At 27.5% G+C, this 26,047-nt stretch overlaps 1 protein-coding gene across 3 annotated transcripts in view; it reads left to right on the top strand.

Moving 5' to 3' along the window:
• LOC112691056 (protein eva-1 homolog C) overlaps positions 1-26,047 on the top strand; it is a 271,834-nt gene that overhangs the window by 238,640 nt on the left and 7,147 nt on the right. For all 3 annotated transcript variants that reach the window (XM_025565184.1, XM_025565185.1, XM_025565186.1), the window contains exons 4-6: positions 20,424-20,573; positions 20,717-20,860; positions 23,335-23,544. In XM_025565184.1, coding sequence (XP_025420969.1) covers positions 20,424-20,573; positions 20,717-20,860; positions 23,335-23,544 — 504 coding nt within the window. The remainder of the gene's footprint in view (positions 1-20,423; positions 20,574-20,716; positions 20,861-23,334; positions 23,545-26,047) is intronic.

Consider the following 26,047-nt stretch of genomic DNA (forward strand, 5'->3'; position numbering starts at 1 on the left):
TGTACCTATAGTGCAGGGACATTCACTCATCCGTTTAAATTCTAAACATTTGCGCTAAGCCATCATCACTAATAAAATCCCGTAATTTGATTATCTTTGATTATCATCTGTTCACGTATCTGATCGGTTTTGATCACGAAAGTGTATGTAATGACATATCAGTGTGAAACGGTACGCTTTCGGTAAAATTAATTTAACAAAGTGTGTTACGACTTACGAATAAAGCTGCTGCTAAGTGCAGTATGGTTTTCAACGGTAAGGTACGAGCACGAAAAAATAACGTAAAACGTAATCGAAAAATGTTTCGGGTGAAAAAAACACGAACGGCATATAATTTACGGATATGAGCGTTTAGCAGGGCTCTCATCTGGTCTCGCTCAAGTTGACACGAGCCAAAATTGTATTATTGTTTTAAATTCGAATTCAGTGACACGTTCGTATTACAAGGTAATTCAAAACGAAGCAAGCTCTGATAATATGATCATGGTTTTTGTTTAAAACTGGCCGTACATTTATCTAGGGATTTTTTTTTTCGTGAGTTTTTCCTAAGTGGTTTTTAAACTAGTGCCTTTATTACTTTTGTGTAGTACAATCTGCGTTCGATTTTCAATCAATAAAAACATGAAACTACGTATAAAACTTTTGGAACGAATTTACTGCTTCAAAAAGTGTTTTCTGAAGAAAAAAAATATACACACAATATTAAAACCAATATAACTCCATTCAAAATCTAAAATATTACATTACCAATACAATAACAGATAAATGAGTTCTATACAAAATTTAAAACATCAGTCGTTTCCATTAAACGGAGCACTTCGAACAACCATAAATTAGAGTGCCACGTTATGAGAAACGTCTGGTAGCTTAATACAAACGAAATAATTTCATAAAGGTTTATTTACAATAATGAGCCAAGACTATTAGGAAATATTGAAAATAATTTAATAACTCATGAAAAATAAGTTTGTTTTTGAAAAAAAAAAATACTGGATTTTTTACTTCAAATTCTACACTGGTTTTATCAGTGAACAAATAAATAATCCTCAATAACGATAATATTGATTTTAAGATATTTTAATATATTAAAAATATTCAATAATAATACATTTCATAAATATAAACTTATAAATTTAATAAAATCCTGTAAAAAAAAATATGTAAATTTTGTCAAATAATGCATTAACTAAATTTAAAAAAAGTTTTAATCCATCATTATGAAACTAAATATAATCAATGAGAGTTAAGTGGAAAATCGATAGCTGAATATTAATGTCGAGTTATAGAATACATTCTTTCAGTCATGGAACACCCGCTATATCAGAAATAAAAGTTAAATAATTTAAATGACCAGTATTTTGGTCATTATTTCAAATATATTAATTCACTAATATATATTTAAATTGATTATTAAATTACAAAGAAAAAAGAGGTGAAGTTTTTTGGTGAGGCTCCAATATGAGAGATAAGATACAGAAATGGGTGATTGATATTGCTATTAGTCTTTTAAACTTAAAACCAATATACCATCGCTCTTGAAAAAACGATTCTGGGAACTCGGATGGATAATTTTATACTTCTAAATATGGTTGATAAAGTGGTAGAACCAAATTTCTAAATAAGGTAAATTAAATGTTTAAAGTTCTAACTTTCATAAAAAAAAAAACAGAAAAAAAGACATGTAAATGTTATGGGAATTCGTTGAAATATCTGATTACACGAAAATTAAATTTTGTAAGACTTATAAAAAAAAAAAAATTGCAACTTTCTAATAAAATTATTTTATATAGCGAATGGTGATGTAACCTTCAATTAAAATGTTTAGTTCCTACGATTATTATTTTATGAGTACGGACGTTACAAAAATTCGATTTTCATCAATTTTTCTTTATTATTATAAAAACTATTAAAAAATTCATAACATTTTTATCAGAAATCTTTCTGATTATCGAAATCCTGTATATAAACCCTAAAAAAATAATGCGTTCTATATATATATATATATATTTAAGTACATATTTTTCTATTATCCAGTAAATTGTTAAGAAATTCAGAAAATAATCACCTCTCACTCTAAAGTATTAATTAGAACCCATATCCTATATTTTACTCTTTATTTAGTGATAATCGGAGTATTTCTTCTAGTCGAAATCGTGTACATATACACACAAAAAACCAATACATTCTTCATTTCACTCAAAATATAAAAAGTAACTGTTCTATTTATTGTTACTAATCATTATTCAATCACAAAAATTAGTTTATTTTTATGTTAATTTTTTTTCTTTTTTGTTCATTGAAAAGTAAATAATTTTATCAATCTAGCTATAATATAAGTATGTAATATAACTAATGCTAGCAATAACCATGTGAACAAAAATTATGACGGATGTATCAATTATATAAAGCTCTCTTTGCGTAGTAAAAAAAAAAACTGAATTCGACACACGAACTCATTATAAATGCTTTTTACCTGATGATTAATAATTAAAATATGTTTGATACTATGTTTTACATTAACGTTAAACATTAAGTTATAATATAATATGATTATTTCACTTCAGACATAACATTTTAATAAAACTCGCACACAATTATATTTCTAAACCATTCAATCTAAATTAAAGAAGTTAAAATTGAAAACTACATTATAATAATAATCATAATAATTATGTAACAAAACTAAATTATTTCAAATGGTACCGTAACAATTTCAACTTTCAACTATGTATGAAGTCAAACTATTGCATGGTACCAATAATATTCTAACAAGTATATATTATCGCGTTGTTTAATTGTAATAATAATAAACCTACACTAATTTGGCATTGAAAATTATAACAAAACTAATCTAATTCAACCGACAAATATTTTAATTGAATTAAATTAAATTAATTTAGTATTAATAGCAATAAACATAATATAATATAATATGTTCCGAATTTTCGAACAAATTAATAATATTAAAATGAACTGCTAATATAATGATCAAGATCGTAAAAATGTACGTTATTATTGTAAATTTCAGTTTAATATGACTTCCGTTTTTTCAACAGCATAATCTTTGTGCAGTGTGAGTTGAACCGTAGTAGTCAGTGATAAGTAACGACGTTTATTATTGTTTTTAAAATAGATAAACTTGCCCGTATAAATATTAAACTAACCATTATGAGATAATATTTCCTTATGTTATTCGTTTTATTTTTATTACGGAGAGGAGATTATGCAAGACGGACATCCTTTTCATGCCGAGGGAAACTTATCGAGCATTATTCATACGAATCAAATGGCACACCACCGGGGTCCAAGATTTACATAAACTTACATTCTGAACACATACGACCTCTTGTAGGAGAGGAGGATAGCTGATAGCTGCAAACACACTTCGGGTTTTGGTTGAATAATTTACATTATTATAACCATGTGCACTGAAAGTGTTATAACGTTCACCTACATATACACATATATAAATAAATATATTGGCTGGGGAGTGCGGAGGTTGTTGTATGGTAAAATATGCGATGGTAGAATTTCAAGATTATCAACCAAGTTATCGTCAAGTTTTCCTTGGTCCCTTCTCTCGGAATTAATTTAGTTAAAATTAAATATCACTACTTCGCATATGTAAATCCTTTGTCTTTATAAATAAGATTCCTGGACAGTTATTATGTTTCTAAACATTTACGTTAAGTTACGTTTATGCACAACAGTTAAGTTTCACCTGCTTTTCTGGTCCAACGCCATTTCAGTTTGTTAATTTATTTTTTGTTTTAATTGCCACATGCAATACGCATACAATATTTATCTATACTATTTATTATTACGACTTGTATAATATGTATTTTATGCATGCGAATAATATTATTGTTATTCATATATTCCTCATTTTTGCAGAAACCACATCACTATACAGGGAAAAATTTGTTTTCATTTTTATAGGAGTTATCCCATAAACATTGAATAGAATATATTTAATATCCTAATCAATAAATATGAATTATAACTGTGTACTATTCTAGTGTTTTACACAATTAATTCATATTCAGGAAACCCAATATGTACTATATAATACATATTATGTGTATACCATCCACCAACACAATAATAAACACGTTTCATAACTTATATGAAATGATCTTTATGACCCGCAATTTCCCTTCGTCGAATGATATCACTATTTAAATACAAGTTTATTTGCATACCATTACCCGTAAATTATAACCTGTGATGCCGATATTCAAGTGGCTTTAAACATTTTGTTTGGGACGTCCAGTTTGGTATACCTATAAATTCTCATAAGCGTATCGCCACGACATTGGACCCATGATAAAGTGGCTAACCTACCACTCTTAGCCATCTCAACGGATTTTCCCACTTTATCATAGGTCATAGGCAAGTATATTGAATTATTGACTTAAGCCCTTGAGATTTATTTCGTATAGCCACAAATGTCTTGCCTGGAATTATTTTCAGTTTAAAAATGTCGAAAACTTCTTTGTACTCTGTTTAGGATAAAATTTACCCTTAACTATCATGTATGTATATTTTGAAGTTCGCGGTTAACATGCTTTATTATCAATCGAATCTAATGAAAACAACAATGAGTGAGTATTATTATTAATTATTTAAAATGTTCATCTAATAAAATTAATTAATGTATACGATAAATACAATTTAAATATAATAAATTATTTAATTTTTATTTATATTATTATTAGTAAAGGATATGTTATTTCAAAGTTATTCTATGGTGTGAAATATTCAAGTGAAATTCAAGGAAAATTAATTTTCTCGACATATAACATAATTAATATAATTGACTGTATATCATTAAATCTAATACCAATATAATCATAGAATCATGTTCTTATTCAAGATGTTTTTCAAAAACTTGAAAATTTTAAAAATATTGTTTATCATAAAATTATATATATATATAAGCTTTAATTTTAAATATACAATTTTTTCTAATGCAATTCTTTTCATACCACTGACTTATTTATCATAAAAAAAACATTAGTGTCTATAATTAAATTCACAATATGAAATAATTTTAAGATTTATACTATGATATGTATTTTTGAGTTCAAAGTTATGTAAATTTCATAAATACGTAACTAAAATAAGTGATAAAATTAAATCAAATAAACAAAAATCTTATGTAAATGCAATTTCAATATTTTTTTTTTTAATTTAATAAAAATTCAATAGGAAAAGTATCGAAGTAAAATAAAAATTGGTTTTGTTAATAATTTGATTCAAGCAAAGTACAAACTTTTAATATGCATAAATTTACATTTTTTGAGTATTCTTCAAATTTTAAGGACATATTTTATGAATTTTGATATTTAAAGTGAATAAATATTTTTTTTTCCTTGAACTAGCTTATTTTTTAATTTAATATTACATTTTAAAGTGTGCAAAATTCATAATTATAATAATTTTCTATCTAAAACAGCTAAAATGTTTATAATTTAATATTCAGTTGCTCAGTTAAATTTATAATTATAAAATACTCGTAATTCATTATATTTCAATAAAACGTTTTTAATACGAGTACGAAAAGCAATAAATAATTAATAAATATTTATTATATTTGACATTTAATTAAAAAATAATAATTTTTACGTATAGTTTGATTTTTTGAATATTTAAAAATATGTACATAGATGAATATTAAACAAGTACGATAAAGATCTTTTGTAGTTTTCATGTGTAATAATCCAACTTTTATTTATTAATAATACATTAGTGTAAAACTTTTTTAATATTTTAAGCAATTGCATAAAACGGGCATCGAAAATATATCACTAAAAATAGACAACACCTAAAGTATCGTTTATCGCCCCAATATTTGGTGTTTTAGATTTTTAATATATTAGTGAAAACTTAACTAATAGAGATTTAGATTATCAACAAGCTTTGAAAAAGTGTAAAAAATTATAATTTTCTCCATGAAAAACCAAATTTGATAACTTTTTAGTTATTGATTTATACATATAGTTGTCGTAGTGCTCCGCACGGTCCGTTATTTTAAGGACCAGACCGGACTACAAATTTTACCAGTAGACTGAAGTCGGACCGTACCACACATAAACATTAATCAAAGACCAAAATTGGACTGAACCGACGGCTTCATATTATTTTTAGACTGGACCGGACCAGTATTTAAATAAAATTTAATAAAGTAGACCGTAAACCGGACTGTCAGTCTGATCATAAAACATTTTGAACTGTTTATAGACCGGTCCATAAGGTTCAGTCTGTATTAGCTCAGACCGTACCATATGATGCGTTTGGTATTACACTGGACCGGACTACCCGAATTTATTAATAAATTATATATCTAAAAATGTAGGTTTTTTTCGTTTTATTTGTTTACATAACAATATCTGTATTTAGATTTTAAGTACCATGATTGGAACCGGACTGAAAATAATGCATTTTATCTGAGGACTGGACCAAACTTCCTAAAAATTATTGAACCGAACCAAACTAACGATTCAATAATTTATGTATGTTAGGACCGTACTAGACCGGTCCAGAACAGACTGATTAAGATCGAACCATGCAGAGCATTAGGTTGTAGATAATCATAGATTCGTAATTATCTACCAAAACCATATCAATTGATAATAATTTAATAGCTTATACATTTTTATTGTATTTAATACCTAGCTAATTATATTTTGTAATTTTATACAAAAATAGTAATCTGTGATTATACTAAAATATAAAATAAATAATAATTATTTTAATTGTTATTACTTTATAACCGGTTTACTGTAAATATTGCCGGTTTTTATTGACTTTTCAATGTTGGAAATGTTGATTTTGAAATGTTGGAGAAAAATATTGGAAGCTTCATAAAAGTGCCCTTCTCTAAAGTACCAACTATACAACGTTTCCAAGTAGAAACTTCCCAAAATTTTGATGATCAGAGCAATCCTTCTGGTCGAAATTGTTTACACAGACACAAAAAAAAATTGATTACTTAAAAAAAACTCACCAATTGCTTCCTAATTGATTTATGATTTAAATGTTGAAGTTTAATTCTATAACAATATTCAAATAAATTGTTATATCTATTCTATTTTTTTATTACGAGCCGTTAGTACGTGAATTTGTCTATATTTAAACTTTACATTTAAGTACCAAACCCGAAACAATTGTGTAAATTAATTAGAATACTTACAATCATCGTAAGCTATTTATTCAGTATAATTGTTATACGCGTAAAATAAATAAATAAATACATTTTTATCTCTAAACTATACCATTATAGAAATGCAATGTAGTGTACCTACAAAGTACGGTTCTAGGGCCTCGTATTTATAACCACTTCGGTTCGCTTGAGGTACGATACGCGCGTCGTATCAAACATTTGGCGCATTTAAGCGTAAGTGTATTTCCAAAGCTTGTCGGTAGATCGGCCCTATTCGAACAAAGGGAATGCGCGACGATATCACCAAAAACATGAACCGATCATGATTCCTAGGTTCAGTGTACAAAACTCGCCAAACCACGTGTCATATGAACCCAGCTCAGCATGTACGCAGGGTCGGCGATAGAAAATATTGATTGGGGTAGTAGGTCATAAATATACAAATTTTTCGATTAATTTCTAAAACAATACTCTAGGGGGGATATTGCACCCTTCCCCACATCTACCTTCTGCATAACACCGGCCCCGTGTACATAAATGGTCTGTTGAATCTTAATATAAATATCAACACTATTTGTTATACTGATGATAGTTATTTTTATTAAAGATAAAATAATTAATTCATTGTTCTTGACTTGAAATATCATTATAAATAAAATTAAAACCTAATGTGATAACAATCTACAAGAATTCAATATTTAAACGTAAACTGTAAAAATATTGATCTAATTTATAAATTACTCGTCCGTTCATTAAACAGCAAAATCATTTAAAAAATAGCATTACTCTAAAATGTGTAAATAAATTTAAATATCTTGATATAATGTTTGATAAACAATTCAAATAGAAACAGGAATAAATGATAAAAATGCAGTAACTAACACACAAATTCTTAAACATATATATATTTTTTTTGAACTAAGAAATATATTTAATACGCAAATAAAATAATTTATGTACAATAAATCGCTCATCCAATGAATTCCGAATTACGGATTAGATGTTTTAAACTACGAAAGGCAAAACTTAAGATATTAAACGCATACATTCAATTTAAAGATTATATAAAATAAATTAACTACCCGTAGAATATAATATAAGAATAAGCATTTTTAAAATTCCGAATTTCTCCATTGTATGGATATTTAATTCTCTTAATTCGGGTTTATATTGAAGTGACAAAATAAAAATGACAAGAAAACACAAACCTGGTCAATATCAAATTTATCCCACAACAAAATAAAACATGAACAAAACATAAACATACCATTTACATCTAAATTTCTATCTTGAAAACAAAACACCAAAAAAAACATTTTTGTTTTCATTAGAATCTAGTGACTAGATTCATATTAAAACGATGATTAATAAAAACAAAATACAATATTTGGATATAGTTAATTTTCTGTTCAGTTTTTAATATTAAGCTCTCTTCAAGTCGTTCGATTTTTTAAATTTTTTAACTGTGTATCTACATTTTAATTTTTAAAATGTAGAATCAAGATATCGATTATAATAGTCTATTTATTTTACTATCTGGATATTAATAACTTAATAAAAATAAATAAATATATATATATATAGAAGAAAAAAAGAAAATTTTGGGTAAGAAATTCATTAAAAAAATAAGTGAATTAGTGTACTTAAAATTGCAGCAGTAAAGACTTACTATCTGATTTACTAAAACATAATAACCAAATTAATCACCAAATAAACACAAATAAAACAGAAACATGGAAAACAGTTTTAATAAACTAGAATGAAACGCAAACCGTTTATTTAAAAACTATTTTTTCTGAAGCCGGTAGAATAGCAAATTTCTTGAAAAACGAGGACATTTTCTCGCCGGTGACATTCCTCTTTTTAAAATGTTCTCATTTTATTTTTAAATTGTTCACACATTTTGTTCAAAAAGACATTATGTTAGTGTTTTGTCACTACAATTTAAGACAGCCTTTCTCAACTTTTTAATATCGTGACCCCCAAAATGGGTAAAAAATTAAATCAGTTACCTTACGACCTTTATAATAAAAATTAATTTAAACTCTTATCAGTTTTACTAGTTACAAAATATATTATATCATTATCATACAAATAACTAGTGTACAAAAACGTTTTACTAGTTACAAAATATATTATATATCATTAACATACAAATAACTAGTATACAAAAACGTTCGAGTGCACCTATATTTATTAAACAATCAAAAATCCCACTGGTTATAGGTGTCCATATCAACAGACGAGATACAAGAAATAATTTACGTGATCTATTGCGTTGCAACAATTATCATTAGTTGTTCACAATAATTGAATAATTCACAATTATTGTTCTATCGGAAACAAATAAAACGATATAAAATTTTGACATCATGAAAACGCATTTCAGAGAACTAAGAATTCAGTTACTGGAATATTTCGTAACTGACAACGATTACTTTTCGAATAAATGGGTTCTTAATCCATTTGATGAAAACATAGTTGCAACAGGCAAACAAACAATTGAGATTCACAATCAAATTATAGAATTTTCAGCTGATAAAACATTACAACTACAATTTTCATCTCAAGATTTAAATATGTTTTGGCTCGCTTGTCGAAATGAATACGAAAATTTAGTAACTGAGGTATTGAAAACATTGGTTCTATTCGCCACTTCTTATCTATACAAAAAAAGATTCCCTTCCATGGTAGTATAAAAAACTAAAACTAAATTTCTTGTTACTCTTAAAACATATTTTACTTTTACGTGTTTCCAATGTCGAATAACGAATATACAACATTTTATTATAAAGCAATCACAATTATAACATTATTTTAAACTTTTTACTTTATTATACATATTTTATAGTGTGTTATACTATAAACAAACTTCCTTTTTTTGATGTACGTATTCAATTTATTTTTAATATAAATAAAAGGTTGTTTTTCTACATCAACGTTTCATTATTTTTAACCGATACGACTCTTCCCAGGTTAATAAAAGCTGCTCTTATGAATCATCTGGATAGTAGATACGTTTCGGCTATTCGAAGTTCAAAATTAATATTTTTTATCATCGAAAATATGTCAAAACCGGTTTATGGCAGTCAGATTACATTTCCTGATGAATTAAATAACCTAAACCATTTATTATTTCCTTTTTCGCTAATTCACTCGATTTAAAACATACAATTTAAGTAAGATTTTAACAGACGATTTCAAACACCCCATCTATACCTAGTACACACTCCAAACCCCATTCCACCACTTCTAACTATAGTATCTCTCCCCACTTTAGCATCATTATATGCCCTCAATACCTTTCCACATTATACAAAAAACCTTCCATACTCCATAGAAGTCTTTCCGTATTCCCTAACATCCCTACTCAACCCTAACACAACCTCCATACTCCCTAACGGCCCATATATCCATCCCTAGAAATCCCTTCATACATTCTTGCACTACGTCCCTAGAAACATCCACCACCATCCAAGAGCCCCCGTTTCATTTCTTTAACACCTACTACCATTTCCCACCCAATAGAATAATACATATACTCTCATTAACTCACTCACATGTATGCATAGCCATCCACATTAAACCTCTCATGTACGCACACCCACTTATGTGTTTATTAGAATACTGTGAGCACCCTCAACCAATTGGATTTAAATGAGAACAAAAAATATATTAACTAATTAATGAAACTTATACTTATGATTGTTATTTTAAGTTTAAACTAAGAATTCATTAAAAAAATAAAAAATTGGTTTTGTAGTGTTTCTTGATTCAAAAGTCATTACATTTAAAATATTAAAAATAACACGGAAGGTTTGTAGTATCTTACTAATTAAAAATAAAAATTAAAATTAAATGAAAATGTAGAGAAATTATGACTCAAAAAATGAATTGAATGAAAGACATTTATAGATTTTTAAGTTTTTGAAAAATATTATTTTCATTGCAGAGAACATTTAATTGGTACTGGCTTATGTAATTTAATATTTAAGATATATGGAGAAAAAAACGAGAAATTAAAAAAATCAAAATTTAATTGAAATTATTATATCATTAATTATTATTCATATTTTAAACTTAAATATAATAAAAATTGAGAAATATCTCTTAGCGCCTGAAAGCTGGAGATAATTTGATTTAGGAAATAATTTAAAAAAATTATTTACTTATTAAAAAAAGTAAATATATTGAAATTAATGTACTTTTGTACTTATAATTGTTATTAAAAAATGTATAATAATATTATTTACATATAATGTACCTATAATCGAAGGTGTAGGTTACGTAGGTTACGTAGGGTGTAGATACGTGTTTATTATTCACAATTTCCTTGAATCTGGATCGATCTCAGTTTCTCGATTAAGACCTTTTTCGTAGGTTACGTAGGGTGTAGATACGTGTTTATTATTCACAATTTCCTTGAATCTGGATCGATCTCAGTTTCTCGATTAAGACCTTTTTCTATTAAATTGAAAACAAATAAACTATTCCAATATTCATGTATATTATAAGAAGTAAGGATAAATTTAATTTAATTTCAATTTTTTTTTTTATTTATTATTAATATATATATTATGAGCAAAGTATTTAAAAAAAATAATTTAGTAAAAATGAAAATATTTAATACATGGAATCAAAATGAGACGAATGATATTAGACATAGAGTAATGACCGTCAACAGTAGACTAGCGCAACGTACCGCCAAAAAATAAAATTTAAATGTAAATATTATTTATTAGCAACAATTTATTTGATGATATACAACATTTACCCATGAAATATTAAGATCTTTATAAATTTAATAGTTTATATTGATCATCAATTTAATATTTATTCCAAAGATTTTTATTTAAATAATTTTTCTATAACGCATGCGAGAATATAACCATTAATATCATATTATTATTCATTAAAACATAGATTAATATATATATGTTATATAGAATTTTCAAGAATTATTTAGTTACTATAAAAAAAAGTATACCAAAAATTTTCTTTTATACTTAAAGTCTAGAACCCATTCTGAAATGTTTATACTGTCGGTACCGAATATATAACAAGCATATGTAGCTTAGATTCGCTATCAATAAGTTTGTGTGCAAAAATTCGCCTTAGTTCACAGTTCAATACCAATTGAATTATTAATTACTTCATCCTTCAACATTCTGTGTACCCTACCATTAATTTCATATATTTGGTTTAGTCCTCAACATATTTGGACTTTAACCAATGGGCATGTGCAACATAAAGCAAACTCACATTTTTGGAATACTCGATCCAATATATTCATAGATTCAGTAATTTTAGCCGGCACAATATACATTTATTTAATATTTCTTCTTGATCGTTAGCTCTAAACCGATGTAAACTAAAAACAATATTAATAAGTATTGATAATTTTGTCATATTAAGACATTTATTAAACACACAATGATTGGAAATTATTATTTTTGAACAAAAAACTAGAGTTAGGAATTCACTTTTCCTTATATGTATACTTTACAAAAATACTCACACATAAAATATTTGAAGTTTGTTTAATGATAAAATAAAATATTAATCAATTGTAAAAATTAAAAATTGAATAAATCGAATAATATTATAGTCCAAAAATTTAGATTCCTTTCATAAAGAGAAAACATATAAAATTATTATGTAATAATTATGAAAAAAAAGCAAAATATGTACTTAAAATGTATTTTATACTACATACTCTGTTTATCAGTTACTGGAAAGGATCACATTTTTTTTTTGTCCCACGATGATATATTTAATAAACGCATTCTACACATTTTTAACTTGGAATAGAATAAATGTTATTGTGTACATTTTTTTTTTTTTAAACAATTTTTAAGGGTAATATGGCCCTTAACATAACAATATAACCTAAAATAATGTAATTTTAGACTTTAATTCTTCTTTTAGTCTTGACCAATTGATCAATTATTTTTTTAGAGCTAAAACTAAAATGGGTTAAATATATATTATTTAAGACACCTATATTATTTTTTTTAGACAAATTGATTCAAGATTCTATGTGATCCCAATAATTTCGAAAACTTTAAGCTAACGTTTCTTAATAATTCTTCAAAAAACTTTTATTTTAATTTCTCTAATTTTTCTAAAAACACCCTAAGATAAAATGTAAAAAATGTTTTTGACCATAGATTATAAATGTAAAAATTAAAACTGTTATGATTCAAATATAATATTATAGTTTATGGTTTTCAAGGAAAAAGAAGAAATATAAATAGGATTGCTAAATGTTTGTGGGTGTCTGCTCATCAAAAAGACGAGATTAAATTCCGATTCGCTATTCCCCTCTGTACCTAGTCCATCTCCAATTCTACTCTTAATCCCTCTTTGAGTGTTCAGGAATTTAATTATTATAAGTTCACTATATGTATTTGCAGTATCCTAAAACATATTATAACATTCTCAAGAGCAACTCAATTGCTACAATGTTTAATACTTCCGGTTGTGCAACATTTTACACTTGTCTAAGCTCTTATGATAATAATAATAAAATTATTTAAATAAATATTTAACATAATTTCAAAAATGTTATTACTGCTTCACACCAATATAACTTTATTTAAAATATATTTTTTATTTTTTTAATTTTAATTTTCACTCGACTCGTATGCGTATTACAAATATTTATTATTTATACGCAATATTTATATAAATACTAAAGTCATTAATTTAGGTTTCAAAAAACGCATCTGTCCTACCATTATGAATGTGTTTACGTTATGTATAATTACGGAATAAAAGTTTTTGCGCTCATTTGCTAAACAACACATTAATTTTATCCATCTACGACGTAATTTCAAACTTTTTAATCTATACTTTTTTCGTTTCTCGACGTGAGACTTTTCTACGGACACGACTAAAAACCCGTGAAATTTAATTGGTAAAACTGACAACTTTATACTATATAATCGAAATAATTTCCGAAAAAAGGGATATAAAGATTTTATGTAAATGATAGTGGTTATGCATCATTATAACTGTAATATTGATAGCGAGTAACTTAAATCAAAACTTGCTGTCGACTATCTTATGGTCAGTATGTTTTTAAATCCGTGATTATAGAAATCATTGTTGTTTAATATAATATTATTTTTTCTCGTAAAAATTTGTACACATATCGACTGGTGATAGAGTAAAATAGAATAGTTAGAATGGTTCATCTTCTCCGTTAAAAGTATATAATAAAATATAACAAAAGTAAACATGCCATTTTATAAATATCATCAACGTTAAAAATAAAAAGGCGATAACATAATTATACAGTTCAAATCAGATTATGAGCCATTTAAAAATGATTTGGATAGATTGAAGATAAAATACTCAAGATAATAAAATTCAAGAGAAATGATCAAAACTATTTGATTAGATCGGTTTTCAAGCAGATGCATGGTCTATTAAGTATACATATGTATATTTAATTACCTGGTTTCAAAGTAAAACTTCTGACGAACTTGCAAAATACTCGGATCAAGCATATACATATTTATTTACATATTTGATGTAAAAACGCCAACCATTACATCGTATAAAAATGCATGGTTCGTAAGTATCGATAAACATGTTAGCAAACATATGATATGCTATTGAGATTACACATACTTTATGGCCGAATTATTGTGTACATGAGTGAATTGTGTCGCAAAAGCACATAAACAATAATGTTGGCAAATGTTAGTGATGAAAAGTGAACACTATCGTCAAAAAAGTCTATCAAAGTATTTTAAGTGATTATTATTCAATTAATGAAATCATATATCTCCTTAAGTAGCGAGCAAAAAATCTACAATAATGTAATGGTTTATCAAAATTCATTCGAGACGTTTTTGAATGTAGTGTATTGACGTATATATTCTTTATGTATAAAATACTTACATTTCTTAGCCGCGCTAAAAGCTGACGGTAAAAGCAAAATAAAAAGGACCAATATAAAATGTTATGGTAAATAGAGTAGAAAGTAAAAAACAAGAAATTTTACATCACCAATTTAAAGTGGTCGTGAAAAAGAATAAAATGCAATCTCAATGCATACATCTGAAATATACATTAAATCTGTATATGAAATTAGGTACATGACACTTGCCTCACGTATGTATAGATGGCGATGATAACGTCAGCTTATATGATGTAGTAACCGGGAGGAAGGAAATATTCAATGCTTTATTGATCTGTCTGCCGCTTATATTTTCGATTGCATTTTTGTTCCAACAGCCGACACGAGCTTTGTTTAAATTCAGTTATATTTGGCGCAGATATAATGCAAAGTGAATAACATTGATTACGTTTGAAATGGAACAATTAAAGTACCTTAGTAGTCAAACGATCAACGAGAAGTCCAGGAATCTTTTATATATGTTTGGTATGAAGTATTTAAAAGGACTGAGAGAAAAATATTAATGGTTAATTGATATAATAACATAATATAATACATTGTTTATTATCACTTCTGAATAAAATTGGGGAAAGGAATTCGAAGTAGTCAGTAAAATGCTGCTGAAAAATGTTTTGAAAAAATGATTGAAAAACGTAACCCACAGTTATTTGTAGTTACCAATAACCCGGGATTTCCGTTGGCAGTGATATAGTTCGTAAGTATAGTAACGACGTAATACTGCAGGTAAATAAGAACGAAAAACCAATTTAATTTGCGTCAAGCACTTTGTCTGCAACAGAAAACAAATTATTCACAGACAAACCGAAAAGCATAAGCGATAATTTTTAGTCGGCGCTGAAGTTGGGAAAATAAGTAACGTGCGTTGATTTATTATTCAAAAAACGGACAGATATTCCGAGGTGGTACATTATTATAACTAGGTACTATATAATATTAGATTATAACAATACGCAAAACCGACAATACAATGTAACAAAATTAATACTATACAAGATAAAAATGCACGTAATGTTTTCGATATTTGTATGGATAAATTATGTTTCGACTATCAGCCAGGTCTCCATCCAGTAACCATGCATTGTAATCATCGTGTACCAAATTAATGTATTAGATTTACAAATGGATCAGTATTATTATGTTATATACTTGATAATATCGCACAATACCCACCTATAAATCTCGGGCATCCTTTATAACAATGTAACCACGTTAGTATCTTACATTACCGCCGCACGTAATTAAAAGAACACATTGTACTTATTATATTATTACATAATTTATTACATATTATGTATTTTATTATATAATGAAGGAATGCGCGCAGTGTAGACCATCCGCACGTATTCGTGAAGAAGAAAAAAAACCCCACATGGCTTTCATTGAATACTATTTTTACTCAACTTTTATGATAGCAGAAGAGCATTCAATTAAACATTTAAGTGTAAAGTTTTAAAAGTATGAAAAGACTCGGTCAAAACTCGAAAGAATGTAAAACCCGTCAAAAAGCGAGAAATCCGTCACTAATTAAAAAGACAAGAAAACCTTTTCACATAATATAGTATAACAGCACCACTGCGACGACTTGAAGTGTTGAACATAATTTTGATTCAGTCATTAAGGATATAATTTAAGTTACAATTTACTTAATGGCATATTCATACACACTTGTATGGTGATATTTATATTTATATAATATGTAACCCTGTGAGTGTGACAACATTTGTTTCATATAAATAAATATCATAGTGTGAATAACTACGTTCTGTGATGATGTGTGGCAATATAATAACTAAATTAAAAACCGTTAGCTAATGTAACTACCTGTGCATTGTTTGAAGAAAGAATGATATATTATTTCATTTTCCCAGGAATGTGGAGGTATTCGTGATTGAAGAATTACTTGAGGAAAAGGAAGCTTGTAAAAAAACGAAACAACCACTTTTGATATTTGTGCGAAAAAATGTCGAACTAGTGATGTACGCCCCAAGAGTTAGGTCATAGTACGTACATCCGCGAATCAGACCGAGAACAATGTTTTCAACCAGCATGTAGTTGTAATTGTAAACTTGGCGTGAAAATGAAAAACAATAGTCTTGTTGTCTTGATTATGATGAAAATAGTAAAAGCAGTAACAGTGATTGCTTGTAGCAATTTGGTAACACTTTAAAAAAAAATTTATCTAAGTTATTGTAAAAAGTTTAAGTTTAAGTTTTGTAAACACAATTAAGGAAAAAATATGTTTTTTTATTTTTATAATAACAATAATAATAGCTGAGAAAATATTGAAATTCTTGAAATTTCAAACAAATTAATTATTTTACAGTCGTGTTTTTAAAAAAAAAAATCTTTTCAAAAATGTATTATTTATCTTTTTGTTATTTTAATTAAAAAACTATGTGAATTTAAGACAAAGTAAATCGTTGTTTTATTTAATTTAATCTTATAGTTTTCGGAAACGTTATTTAAACACATTTGTATGAACGTTTAAAGTTTATGACCTATAAAAGTTATAAGCTGGACAATATAAACGTTCCATCGGAATCGCTTTTCGAATAAAATGATTTATTATTTCTTTCAAATATAAAATTATGATTTTATAGTTTATACCCAAAACTGAGTGAAGTGAGAAGAGTACACAACATTCAGTATCTCTATCCTTTCCGTATTTTTTTTTTTTTTTTAATTTGTTTCATATCGTTACCCATATAAGTATAATCGTTATTATATTCACGAGATAAGTTAAATTAATCATTTCAATAACACAAAGTTATTTATTATTTAAACCCTTTTTATTATCCTAAATTAATTTTTTATTCAAATCAATCGAATAATTATGAATAATTGTAGAAACCCACAAATAGTTCTTTGGTATACAAACATTTTGAAAAAAAAAAAACAATATAAAAGTAGTTGATAAGCTTACTGAAAATTAATTATAATTTTAAGTTTAAATCTCTCTTTAGTTGATAAAAGTACTTCAAAATAATTAAGTGGGACATAATTGAAAAATCACAATATAATGTATAATAAAATCTACAAATCAATGAAAAACTTATTGTCGTTAAAATTAGTGAATTTTTCAAATAATATGGAAACTTTGAATAACATCAATCAATTCAAAATAAATAAATTATAATTTGAACTATCCGTTCATCTTTTTGAAAAATATTTATTATACATGTATATTTAAGTATAAGTCTTAAAATTTCAATACAAGACTTATAATAACATTTTATTTAGAATTATTAACCAGCAGAATTCAACATTCATACATCATAATAACATATTTATTATACTAATAATCCTGAATACAACTCGAAATTATTTTTTCATAGCCATTTCATTCAACAGTTCTACAATGATAAAATATTATCTACGACTTGAATCATCACCTAACATAATAATACTATATTTTATATAGAATTACATAAAATCGTTAGTAAATTAATTGGTAGATTTAGTTTTAAATATTACAATGGTTTTCATTATTTTAGTTTAAATACATGATTATGTTACATGTAAATAGATTTAATAATTAAAAAAAAGAAGAAAAAATTATGACTGTATAGAATCTTAATAATTATCAACTTTCAAAATTATTATTACATCTCCATATCTTATAACGCAATGAACTTTTAATAATTGCATAGCGTATGTATTGACTTGTAAAAAATTTTTTAGTATGTACGCCTAAACGTCATTGCTAAATGATAAGCATTAACTTAAAATTAATTATACAGGTCTTACAAACGTTTTGTTAATGTCAATTATTTTAAAATATATTTAAATACTCAAAGTTCCAAAACATAAATATATAAATACAAAAAAACCTTTCATAGGCGGGTATCTTTATAAAATTTTTGGATGGGATAGTAAGGTATGTGCTGTGCGTTATTGTTCATAAATGTTCTCCATACCACGATAATACTTTCCCCTACTCTATTTCTTCTTTATTATTCGAAAAAGTTATTTCTATTCTACTCTAACTGTTTATATATCGTTATAACTGTTTAAGGCAGTGCGAATTTTCACTTTTTCTATGCGTACCATGAGACATTTACTTACACATACCATCAACTTCATGCATTTATTTGCTTTTATTTTTCACCAAATGTTCGGTACAACACCGTTTGGGTGGTACAAGAATTAAATTTTCATCGTATTAATATTTTACTAATTTAATGAACTCTTGTTCACTTTTAGTTACCAGTTGATTATCATTGTTTCAACTTTAAACTTAAGTTTATAATGTAAATTTCGTCGAAACACAATGCACCATTCGATTGTTGGTCTACATACTACAATTAATTTGTACTCCTCTCCACTTCCTGTATGTCTATATGCCGCTAACTTTACATACCATGTGCGATTGTTTAATAAAAGCTGCGTAATGTGCACAATAATCTCATCGCAATACTCATGCGAACATTTTCTCCTGCTTTAGCTTGCTTTAATTGTACGCACAAAATAATATAAGGATCTAAATCTATATCATTATAAAGCATTTGCCATAGTAAATGTGCAGCAAAAAGGGTCGTTCCGGACGCTTTGTCACCACTTAAAAATATTACCCGCTCCGCACCGAATTCACGGCATAATAATTATCCATTACTTTAAATGCACGCTGGAACCGGAAAAAATATAATGATGACTGTATTGAATAATAATTGACTGAATACTAATATTATTATTATTATTATTATTATTATTGTTGTTGAGTTAACAACAGTTTGTAAAACGATGCGCAGCGCGACATTCTACGTGGTGTACCTATTCAGTTTAAAAATACATAAACGATATGTAGCAGGTGTACGTACATTTAACTGAACGTGTGCTTTAAACACTGCTTCAACTTAACCAGTGCAACTAAATTCTGTGGCGCCCTTGGCAAATTTTATTTTGGCCCTTATTTCATACAAAAAGAAGACCAATTGTTACTCAACTCAAATTCGCCCCCTCACTTTGATGCGCCTTTGGCAACCACTCGTTTTGCCAACCACTTGTTACGGCATTGTATTGCACCTCCATTTTCCAAGGAAATAGTCCAAAATATTTGCGTAGACCCGTTTTGTTCGATAATCTGGTGCTCAGTACTTACTACTCAAAAAATATACGGCCCTGCATATTATAGACCAATGGCGTCATCGAGGTGGTGGGAGCAACCCTTGTATTTGCCAAAGTCTAAAGTTTAGCTATTCCAAATAATTCGGTACATCTTCAGTGAATAAATATGTCTTATAAAACCATTAGCATGTTATAAATCAGGAAAATTCATCACAGTACTCCCCCATGACATGATTACCGATAACAGGTGGCATTTGTTCGCAGTCGAGTTTCGGAGCAAAGTGGCGTGCGAGGACGAAGTGGTCAACCTGCAGTGCAACCCAAACTCCCGGCTGGCCGTATTCTCGGCTAGCTACGGCCGCACCGAGTACGAGAGCATACAGTGTCCGCAGCCACAGGGCGTGCCCGAAGAAAGTGAGTGGATATTACGGCGCTACAGGGGTGACACACGGCGCTTCTTTCCTTTCGTCACGGCCCCGTCAACGTCCCACGTCGCGCCCATACCCCGTCACTACACCGTTTTAATTCAAAATTTATTGTGTGTAATTATTTTCAAGCATGCCTGGTGAGTTACGCGACGGAGACCGTAATGACCGTGTGCCATGGCAAAAGAAATTGTAGGCTGGTAGCGGACGCGGCAACATTCGGCAACCCTTGTAAGCCCGCTTCCAGGATGTACTTGAAAGTCGTCTACAACTGCGGTAAGTCCTAAATAATTAGTCGTTTGATAATGAGCCTTTGTTTACACTAACAATGACAATATCTTAACCCAAATACGTGTACACACAGTGTGTATGTATACTATAAATACTTGTACATATTCTGTTCCGATACAAGTTGACAAAATTCGAATTATTTCCCACTCTGTGTTGATTTCAGACATCGTGTGGTTATTTTTTTCCACGCAGACCAATGCGCTATCATTACGGGATATTTTCAACAAACTGTTTTGTATTTACAACGTTTTTCCGAGGAGTTGAACACAATAATATTGTTTTAAATCATTATCATTGAATTGAAGATCGTTAATCATTTTGTGTTTCGCTTATCAATAACACATTGCTCTTTCGGGTTATTAAATTCACATTTGGTAAATGATTTCACTATTCATTGTATGTATAATTAATACAAGATGAATATCTTCTGAAACTGTGGGATATCATTTTTTCGTTCTTTTGAGTTCGTATAGACAATAAATCTTAGCAAGATATGTTTCATATAAATTATGTTAATCATTTTCTAATGATCAATAAATTTGGTGTATCCAAAATTCGTAAAACACACAAGGGCTTTTTTTCTATAACTTTATACGTATGGTTTACTTGCATGATTTTACCAATATTATATTTTAAACTGTACTTTCATTGTACATAACACACAATTCTTACGATATTAATACGTAAACCACCTATAACCTTTTTATGCAGGAATTTCATATACATATATTATATCCATATATAAATATTGTTAAAAATAGAACCCTATCTTTATTTAAGAAAATAAATCTAAATGGTTCTAACTAATATTAAAAGCAATATTTTATATAAATGTCTTGCAATAAATTATTACGGACCATCAACGATGTCAATTTTAAACTCTTCCATAAAACAGTCCTTTGCTATTTCTTAAATAATATTTTCTCACATTTATGGACCACGAAGAAAAAATAAATTCTCTTTCCTATTATATATAGTGTGTTTAAAAAGTATTGACTTGAGCATCTGGTATATTATTATTTATCTTTTATTATATTAATATTATGTATAATATAATAAAATGAAAAATTTAATTTACTTAGAAAATATAGGTATATTACGATAGAATGTGTATTAGGTACACAAAACGCTAATTGTTTACAGTTAACATTTGAAAAATATTATTTACTGTGAAAATATCTACATTTCTAGTTATTTTAAAAATGTGAGTTACACACTTTCGAAAATACCTTTCAACGTTTAATATTTTTCTAGATTTTCGTCTGTTTCTCATATTTTTTCAATCCTAAATCCAATAGATACAAAAGCCTTTTGAATAAAAGCAATACGTTTTTATGTTGTTCCTGTGTAGACTACGCATACTATGTAGGGATACTACGCGTACTACACGTATAATCCATATCCATCACATAGAACTACTTTCAAAATTATATTTTATATTTACTTAACGTTTTTATATGTTATATTAAATCAGTGTTTCTCTACCTTTATGCTAAATGTTCTTTGTGTTGGGTAGACGACCCTTCAAAAAAAAAAAAAAACCTAATATGCTTTAATGTAATAACATTACTAATCATTTAACTATAAGAAATTGTATTATATAATTTAACGCAAAACTGCAAAAATTAATACTGGTTTACATATATATATATATATAACTAAAATACTTTTCTTGTTATAAGTTTACGAACAAAGACCAATCAAAAATATTTTATGATTCAATGTTGGGACACGGATCCATAAGTTTGGAAATGCTGTATTAAATAATATCTATTGATTTATACTATTGAAAATAATTTTTATTATAATTTTTTATACAGTTTTTATATATGATCAGAAAAATTGAAAAGTTTTTCAACTAGTTTATACATTTTTATTTATACTTTCATTTATTTACGTCCTATGTATAAAATGTGTATAAAATCAAAACAAAATAAATCAATATGTTTAAAAAAAAAATGTCATTTTTTTTCAAACAATTCTAAAAACAATCTTTATGACTGCTGAAAAATCAAAATGTTCTTACTAAATGTTGACGTTTATAAACCATCAAATCATTGAAGTCCATCAATCAACTTTCGATACTCGGTACAACTTAAGAGTGAATAAATTATCTTCGATAAAACCTATATAAAATTGGGGAAAAGTTATTAGTTAATGTCAGAACATTAATTTGCACCATAAATGAACTTTCCAATATACACACAGATATATACACTTATATATATACATAATTATGCCCTAAAACGCAAGTAAGTACTGTTAAAGGCACTGATCGAACTTAAAATGACGCTTTTAACGTTCCTCCGAGTGCACTAGTCTATTTTATTCGAAACGGAATTTTTTACGACAAATGATCCCATTTGAACCATAAATACGAAAAATGTGTTAAGGCCGTGTTAACAATATAATACATTGTAGACAACTAATCTACATTTTCCGGTATTGGTTTTTTGTAGTACCCAGGAGAGTGTTAAAAGAACAATTTGAAGAGCCAGCTCATTCCGACGAACCGACTGTAATGGAGCTGGACTACTTTGACAACCCCGGCGTGGCCCCGGTTCAGCCATTCGAATCCTTATCCCCACCAGCAAACGACCCCAGGACCAGGTATAACGAGTCGGGTACCAATCCCATCGGACAAGGCAATTCATCAAGCTCGTCACTAGGTAAATGTAAAGATTATTTATATGGCATAATATTATTTGATATGAAATCCATAAAACTAATGCAAAAATGTTGATATAGTTCTCGAATAATACGAAATATCTACGCGTCCATAGAGTATCTACTAGAAGTTTACTAATACAAAATAATGTGTTAACGGAATTCGTGCATATTTTTTACCACGGTGTAATTTACTGGGACACACTAAAATATATTTATAAAATACAAATAACTTTGATTAAGTAAAAATAAATGTATTACATTTCTTTTTAAATATATTATAAATCTATTTAAAGGAATTTTTTTACTGATCGTTCTAAAAACAATATTAATTAACTTTAACTTAATTAATTATTTTCGAGAATCTAAAACAATGATTTGATTTGATTAAAAACAGAAGAAAATTTTTTTTAACAATTGAACATTATTAAAAAACTCAACAACTATGAAATTAGGTAATTTCATAGTTGTTGAGTTTTTTTTTTTTTTTTTTAATTTGAGAATTGAATTAACGAATATTAACATACATATAAAAAATAATTTTATTTTTATCATAAAACATTTAAGCCTATGCAAATTAAGCTATTAAGTATACAAAAATACAAGAAAGCTCAGAGGATATTTCGTGGAAAATTGTTCGAACATTGTTAATATTATTTGTAGAATACATTGACAGTGGTTGAAAGATAGTAATTGGGTCTTCTAATTTCGAAGAATATGCAGTACGATCTGCCAAGTATCGTAATAAAATCAACAATTAGTAATACTATTCAAAGCAAATAACTAAGAATTATAAAGGGCTAATAATATTATTAATGAGTCTCAGGATTTGGCTCAGCAAACATTTAATTTACTTTCCACGATATATTATAAATTTATAATAAAATATTCACAATAAACATTTTTAACTAAATTAAAATCCTCTGTGGTCTTGTGTTTTTATTGTTTTCGTCATGAAATCATTTTCGAGTTGGCATTTCTTTTTATTTTTATAATTTTAATATTCTACATTTTTCATCAATACGATAAATGTACTAGATAATAAATATTTTTTATATATTTTTCATTTACAAACACAATTAACTTATACAACTATGTATAGTTATCATCATTGTTGAAAAAACCACTAATTGGATTATTAATTTTTTTCTTTTATACAACTACCTATATTAAATTTATAATAACTATAAATTCTTTTCTTTTTCTATATTTGGATACTAATCGACTCACAAAACATTCTCAAATTGAAATTTAAAAGTACTATCTATATATTAATTTTATCCTACAAATTACCTACTTTATAAAATATAATTACGTTAAAATTGTCTTCCCTCTGCTATAATAAAAATAAGTAAAGTAAAATAATACATTTGAACGTAAAACTTGATCGCACCATAATATAACACTGATCAGTTATGCTTGTTTCACACACCACGATTTTTCGTCCGTGTGGTTAAAATCCGTACGAAATTTTCTCCGAACGGACGTTGTTTTCATACATGACGGTTTTTTCCCTTGAATCATTTGATTATATTTTACTTTTAAACTTCCAACTCTTTTAACATGAATGAAAACGCACCATTGCCATGTGGGTTTTGTATCGTCGTTTTCGATTGCGTAGAAAACGACGTAACAATCGTATTTACTGAGTACACCCAATTAATGAGTACACCATTCTTCCAAAGCATTTTTTTTGTTCCGTTTCTATCTTTGTAAAGATCTTGATCACATAGTGTAGGTCTGCATTTCACAGCAGAGATTAACGTTTCTGTGTCAATATCCCTGCATTTTTATAACAAAAAAAAAACGACAACGAGCTGCTTTGACAACGGACGGCAGACGAATAAAAATCGTCTTTTGTGCAATAATTCATGTAGGTCACTAATGATAAGACTGTATCACGGCGACCGTATAGAAAAAATCCGTTCTGTATGAAAGCTGCAATTACTTTCATGTGCTCACTACCAATTAAAATCCGTACGGACGATACCATCGTGTGTAAAACAGTGGAGGAATTTTGTTAACGTAATTAATTTCAATTGACAACAAACTCTATATTAGTTTCACTCGGAACCGTTTTTACACGTATTATTTTACGACATATTATTTTCAATGCACGAGAACATATCTTCATTATTTGCCATGCATTTCAGGACGTGATGACTGTATTTCAATATACGTATTAATGATTAAAAACTGCATCAACACTAACTCTTCGACGCACTAATACGCTGAATTTTTTGTTGTTTTCACGGAAGGCTTTTTATTACGAATCACTGTTATCATATTTATCTTATAAGATTGGTGTGTTTAACAATTGTATTTCATGCGCTGCCTATGTATATACGTTTTCATATATTATACCTACACACTACACTGCTACGGCTTATAAATGATACGTATTTAGCACACTACTCGTACAATCACCATTGCACTATCGCTGTAAATGGAACACGAAAACCTTCGCTTTTTCGATGACAAAAAAAAATTAAAAATACAGAAAAT

This window comes from Sipha flava, unplaced genomic scaffold (genome assembly GCF_003268045.1).
Source record: "Sipha flava isolate LNK unplaced genomic scaffold, YSA_version1 553_pilon_pilon, whole genome shotgun sequence".
Taxonomy (NCBI): domain Eukaryota; kingdom Metazoa; phylum Arthropoda; class Insecta; order Hemiptera; family Aphididae; genus Sipha; species Sipha flava.